Source organism: Priapulus caudatus, unplaced genomic scaffold (genome assembly GCF_000485595.1).
Source record: "Priapulus caudatus unplaced genomic scaffold, Priapulus_caudatus-5.0.1 Scaffold12, whole genome shotgun sequence".
Classification (NCBI taxonomy): domain Eukaryota; kingdom Metazoa; phylum Priapulida; class Priapulimorpha; order Priapulimorphida; family Priapulidae; genus Priapulus; species Priapulus caudatus.
The window spans coordinates 530,317-537,439 of NW_014577073.1; the positions used below are offsets into that span (position 1 = coordinate 530,317).

The window sequence follows — 7,123 nt, forward strand, 5'->3', positions numbered from 1 at the left end:
GGATGGATGAATGGATGGATGGATGGATGGATGGATGGATGGATGGATGGATGGATGGATGGATGGATGGATAGATGCATTTTTACCCGTTTTCGGAAGTAAACAAGTGCTTCATTCATTGAACATTGAAGTTTTTCTTAAAATTAAATAATTCCGAAAATCCCTAACCGCGCTACTCGATTGTTTTAGCCAATGAACGTAGCTGTGTGTGTGACGTCTTGCCCGCGCGCTTTATGCTTGGCTTAGCGGGCCTCGAAATGGATATCGGAGGCAGGCACCTCGCAACACGCGTGTTTGTTTACATATAGCTTTGTGACATGAGGATGAGCGGTATTGGGGAGTTCTGCGATGATAACCTCGTAATTTCTCAGAATTTCTCAAGGTGCATGGAACATTTTACCAATTTAGTGGTGTCAGTTAGTCACCGATATGTCACAGTAAGTACTAACTGTATATGTTTCACATACGTTCACCTATATTGCACACAGGCGGTCAATCGATCATTGTGAAAAATTGTGTGAATATTTATTTTTATTGAGACGTTCCAAGTGCCTGTGCTTTCAACAGTCCAGCACGTCAATGCACGTGCGTCAAGAGCCACAAACTCAACACAATTTCATATCTGTTATTGTTTACGCCTTAATGCGTGATTGATCAGGGAGGGGTGCATGTAAGAGGGAGACATTTTCGTTGGGGTTCCGAAAAACACAATTCCACTTGACAATTTCATGGGCCATTTCAATTGGAAGCTCTGCATAATGGACCCCCATCAAGCCCTTTGACTGGCTAGTCAAGAAATTCAAAAGTGTATAAATTGCTCTTATTTAGCCGCCGATAGTTCTTATTTAGAACAAAGTCTTCATTGTTATCTTCTAAAACTACAGACCATCCGCTGACCGCTGTGGAGACGTGCGCCGAGCCTCGAATTTGGCGCACGTCGATCTCCACTGCGGACAGCGCTTAATTCATACTTGAACATCCCCGCGGTCGCGTGCGCATATCCCGCGGAACTGCGCGTCTCATCCGCGCGCAGCGCTCAGGAGCAACAGCAAAGCTGTGCCACGCAATCTTGTATCATGTCTCTCTGGATGGATGGATAGATAGATAGGTAGATAGATAGATAGAAAGAAAAAAAGATAGATATATAGATAAATAGATAGATAGATAGATAGATAGATAGATAGATAGATAGATAGATAGATAGATAAATAGATAGATAGAGACGGAGAGAGACGACGGGGGAACAGGGAGAGAAGGAGAGAGGGAGAGAGATATAGAGACGCACAGACAGACAGACAGACAGACAGACAGACAGACAGACAGACAGACAGACAGACAGACAAAAAGACAGGAAGAGCAAGAGAGAAAGAGAAAGGAGGAGAGAACGCGCGAAAGATGGAGAGATGGAGGAGACACGAGAGAGAGAAAGAGAGAGAGAGAGAGAGAGAGAGAGAAGAGAGAGAAAGAGAGAGAGAGAGAGAGAGAGAGAGAGAGAGAGAGAGATGGCGGAGAGAGCAAGATGCCATCACGTGTGATGTATGTACGATAGGTATATGCGCGCGCGTGCGTGTGTGTGGGGGGTGTACGTGCTGACATCGCGGCGGCGGCGGCGGCGGGCGGGGGGGGGGCAGGTCTTCACATACTGCTTCTAATTACGACACTGTGTAACCATGTCCGCCGATATCATTTATCCATAGCTGCTCAAGCGTTTTGCCGATCGTCGTGCGCGTGTTTGTTCGGTTAACATCAAACCGGTACCGTTTCCACTGCGCTTGTTTTACACGCCGTTTGAAAGTTACACCTCTGCAATGCTTAGTGATATTCACGCGCTATCAGGACGATGAACCCAAACTCAGCTGAAATATGCATATGTACGAGCGTATATAAATATATATATATATTAGATAGAACGAGTCACACTGTCATCGCTGATCAGCAACTGGATACACATGACATATCCCAGCTGCTCATCGTCGTGCGCATGCGCGATGTTGGAGTACAAAGAGACTGCGATCTCTTCGTGTTTCCGAAAGTAGATTTAATGCGCACAGCTCCGTTCGCGCTATGATTCACATTACGCCGAAATTTGTACAAATCCAAGTGCTAAATTAGCGTCAGGTGTCGTCTACAGTCAATTACCTGATATAATGTTTGTTCTGTCGGAGAATACAGAGTAATCGTAATATCAGACACTTCAAAATTTCGGTTCATGGTCAGTGCAATTTATTTCACTACTTTCAAATGCGAAAATTTGAATGCCGCACGGAATTAGACCGCTCGCATATGTCTAGAATGACGTCACATCTTTTTGATGCTAATGTATATTATGGGGAACGAGTTTTTTTCACGTCGTTCCCCGAACGAAGACATCCAAATTACAGAACCAACGCCTTTGGCGGTACAATAGCATTTATTTTTCGGCGAAGATCACTTAGATTCACTAGTCCCACGTCACTGCCCTATAATTACCGCCATCCTGCAAATAATATGGTCATAGGGTGAATTATTTCAGCATTTCGGGGTATTATTACAGTATTTATTGGGGCTGATTACGTTTTTATAATCGCACGCAGGGATCACGCGCGATGAGGGTAATGCTACAACAGGACAGCCTACCGCAGGCCGACCAGATCTTGCTCATACAGGCTAACGAGGAGACGAACCCGGACTGGACCACAGTTCGACTGCCTATACATGCATTCTATGATTACAAGGTAAGCTGATTGATAGCAAAAATACACACTCTTACGCATATACGAGCATATCTCTCTCTCTCTCTCTCTCTCTCTCTCTCTCTCTCTCTCTTTCTTTCGCCAATTCGCCAATCTTGTTAGCTGCCCTATGAAATGTGCAGGGCATGCACATGTGCACTCCACCTTAACTCCCTCCTTACGATCAAGGTTGGCTTCGCCATGTACACGACTGGAGAGGAGATCGGCGATGGAACAATCCAGATAGATGACGTCAACGTCTACAACCAACCCTGCTCGGCTGCGGCGCAGGCGTAGAAACACAGTGGCTATCGGATAAAGGGACACGAGGAGTGCAGTTCTCGTAAGCGGAGCGAAAATCTCTAGTGCACGCTCTGATGTGGGCTTGATGAAATAGGGCGTGCACGCGTTCTTTTAATACTTCAGCAACCGTAAATGTCGGTTGATTGAAGAATGTGCCATGAAACCCTTTATCCTTCCAAGAAAAGACAAGATAAAAATTGGCCAATCACGAAAGAGGGAGAAGGTTCCCTTTGTATTTAGAAGATTATATTTTGTATATCGTTCGTGTTGATTGTTTCAAGGGCTCACCGCGCGGGGCGTGGTCTACGCGACCGTGTATATACAATGATATGACATTATCATGGCCTTGACGACCACGAGTGCTTTCCCGTGTCACCCACGTTTACGCTCGATTATCGAAATTCTTCGAAAGCTGTTTGGCGGTGATGCGAAATATATTTACATGCGTGATCAGCGAGAGGTAGTCTGCGCTACGAACCGACAGTACGACCAGCATGATGGCGCATAATTTTGCATCAATATACGCATTAATTAACGTGGCATTGAACGTGCAATTATCTCGGCACATGAATTCGTGATCCTGAACTCAATTTCCAAACTTAAACGCATATATATATGCATATATATATATATATCAAATCAGTATGGGAACTTCTCACTTGCGAATTACATCAGTCACTCGTTAATAATGTAGGAAACCTTTACCGAATAGAACGGCGCTGTCGTAATTCGGAATGCGAGGTCTGATCAAACAGAGCGAAGCGAAATTGCCTAGCGAGTCAAGCGGCGCCTTCAATCGGGTTTATCAAAATCGTAGCGACGCCGCTTGTGTGTGCCGCCATAATTAGTATGCTAGGCAGGCGTATACAGTGACTACATGCATCGCGTTCGATCGATAACAATCACCTTCATCAGAGTTAATTTTTTTATAAATCGAATTATATATGTATATAAATTTTTATATATGATTATATATCCGAGTTGACCGGCAAGGCGCGTTCGAACACAAGATGCGAGTCGAATAACTTGTCTATTATAGATATGCACAAATACAGAGTGTATGCGTGACACTCGTCACTATTTAGAAGAGAAATATGGACTATGTTTACATTCGCCAGCGGTTGACGACACTGTGATATGTGCTGGTGTAACGGTGCTCTGTATTTCGTTATCTATATTATGTCAATTTTTGAAATCGCGATATTGTCGTTTTAAAATGTCAGACGCTATCACACTTGTAAATAGCAATGATTTACAATGTGAAGTTTGAAATGCACAAGGCCGCTTTTACGGTAGAGATATCGATTAGTGGGCCATATTCATTTCTCTGCGTTTAAAAGGGTGTATGCAGTTGAATACTGTCATTGTACATAATATATAGGTGTCTGAACTTGCTTATTTTTTTTATACAGGTAAGTGTTCGCTTTGGTTGCTTAAATACGACCAATTAAATAACACCGAATTGCCTAAAGCCGGTATAGTACCACACGCACAAAACCGCAACAAAATCACACATGGCGAAAACCTCCCTCGTATCTAATGGAACAGCTAGCTACGCCATCTCTTAGTACAATAACACCCTACCATAACGCAATTCCCTGCAGATAAGATCAGTTAACCGCTACCAGAAGACGAAGCGATCACTAGAGTATTCAAACTCCCTGACGTGAATAACTAATAAGTAGTCATTTTAAACAGAGCGTAATAGTATACCGGGTGTTGACACACAGGATGTCATTACAAATCGCACACGCTTAAAACGCAACAACGTGGCCAATGGAATGGTTATGCGTTCATCACGTATTAAAACTTATGCACGTATAGTAATGAATATGTATGAAAATCCTTGTTCCATAATCAAATTCCGCGTGCGAATGACATTTCTATAACGTAGCACTCGATCAAGTGAGCATCAAAGCTAATGATTGATTGATTATAGATATAGAGATATCGATATCATATTATCCGTTGCATCACCTCGGGAAATAGCAAGCGTCTCGTGTTCAAGCTCTCACTTGCTGATTTTGAACGAATTATCAACAAAATGCATTTTTCTATCGATTTCTATTGCATTCCTGAAGATATAATGGATAATTATTGTTTAAAAATGCGATTTTGTTATTATTGGAATAAAAAGTATATACGATAGATAGAGTCTCAATAATTATTGTCAAAGACAACTATTGATGTGTTATTTAAAGTCGATCCCCTTTCTCGTGAACAGTACATTTCTAATTCCACGATGCATTCGAATTGCAATTGTATATTTTGAGCGGGAAATAAATATATTTAAAAATATTGAGAGTCTATGAGTTTGGTTTATTTGTCGGTATTTAAGGAAACTTCATTATACTACAGGGGCGGCGCCACGGTTTTCAAAGTGGGGGGGGGGCAATTGAGAGAACGAAGCGACCATGCCGGGGGGCTGAGTTATTCGGGTGCGAAGCGAATTTCAAATTTTCAAATGGAAGAAAAACGGAAATAACACCTTTTCAGTACATGTCTGGCTATGTACATGTCAACTATAGTGAAGTATATAATTTGCATCAATATGAATACATGTAATAAGAATAAACAATATGAAATGGGGAATCTTTTTCAGGGCGTACAGAAATTTTACATTTTCTTCAACCTGGTATAGTAATAAAAATAACATTGCTGAATCGTATGTTAAAAGCCACGTATATACATCACTCGACTAGCTTTTATCTTTACGTCATATCTCCATCCGCTTGCTGACAACAGTCTCTTGCCCTATTAAAAACCGCCAAGCTGGGGCCCAGGATATTACATAAAGAATACATCAACTAATTTATTATTAAAAAGACTTCAAGAACTGAAAGTGCAAACCTCAACTACAAAATAATAAAAGAGAACTATATAAACATATAAAGATCCATAAGCATAACCGTCTCACTAGGGTTCTTATGTCTCCCCAGGGTAACTTGTGCCAGAGACGTACCCGGAGGCGAGTAAGGCTAGGATTTTATATTTAGGTTGGGGGCGGGGGCGGGGTGGCGGCGGGGGGCGGCGGCAATGAAGCAGCTGGAAGTGTGCGACAATCAGGGGCGTAAATCCGGTACCGAAGAAGCTGGGGGGGGGGGATGATGCGGCGATTAGCCATCACAGTAGCTAGCACGAAGCACAAGCCCATGTCGAAAAAACAAACAAATATTCTTCCAGTACAAATCACCAACCACCTATTCCTGAGCCCAACCAGCCACAGAAAACACACAAACCACACAATAACACACACCACACTACACAAGCCGACACACCACCATACACACACAACGAACAAACACAAACAGCCACACACACAAACACACGCTACATAGATTTAATCAAACTGCCCCATAACTGACAACCAGTTGACCACACGCAAACACATATGCCAAGGTTGAACAAAAGTCATAACAGTTAATGGCACAGGGACTGACTAGTAAGGCCCATGAAGTAAAACAATGCCAAGAATGCTTGAGGGGGCTCATGGAGAGTATAACCCCCCCAATGAAAATTTGATGAATATATATCAAGCCCATATGAACCTCACTGCACAATCTGAGCAGCATACCACATGTGGGAGCCATAGTATCACCCTCACATGTCTAATGACACTATTTACTCAACCCTAGAGCTCACCCTTACAAGCTTGCCGCCTTCAAAACACTTTTCATTATTTTCAGAAGGAGCCGTACAACGAGTTAGCTCACTCCTAGTAATAATACATGTTTAACACAACAGGTAAGAATTGCAATTTGCTCCACATTTCCACGAGTGCTACTTATTCTGAGAGTATGCTATTGCCACACCATACTTTTATGGCTATTTGTGAGTCTGGAAACATTTTCTTGAAGACCGTTTTTTGGCATGGTCTGCCACCCCCTCAAAGGCACATTCGTCGTTCAACTTAAATAATCCCGTAAATCTCCAGTTACTGCGTACAAGACAAGACAATTCTCATATACTGCGCTGCAAAGAAGGCTGAATATATTGCCGTGTGGTAATTACCACCTGCACCGCCGCATAGCACTGTACTTTTGAGAGACTATATGCTTCGCGCACGCTCCTCAAACTTCCTCCGTGCCGCCACTTAGAAAAGATCTGTC

At 42.8% G+C, this 7,123-nt stretch overlaps 1 protein-coding gene across 1 annotated transcript in view; it reads left to right on the forward strand.

Annotated features, from left to right (window-relative positions):
- LOC106807860 overlaps window positions 1–5,316 on the forward strand; it is a 19,291-nt gene extending 13,975 nt beyond the window's left edge. The window contains exons 5-6 of the mRNA XM_014810347.1: window positions 2,574–2,714; window positions 2,901–5,316. Coding sequence (XP_014665833.1) covers window positions 2,574–2,714; window positions 2,901–3,008 — 249 coding nt within the window. The 3' untranslated portion in view covers window positions 3,009–5,316. The remainder of the gene's footprint in view (window positions 1–2,573; window positions 2,715–2,900) is intronic.
- Window positions 5,317–7,123: the final 1,807 nt, after the last annotated feature.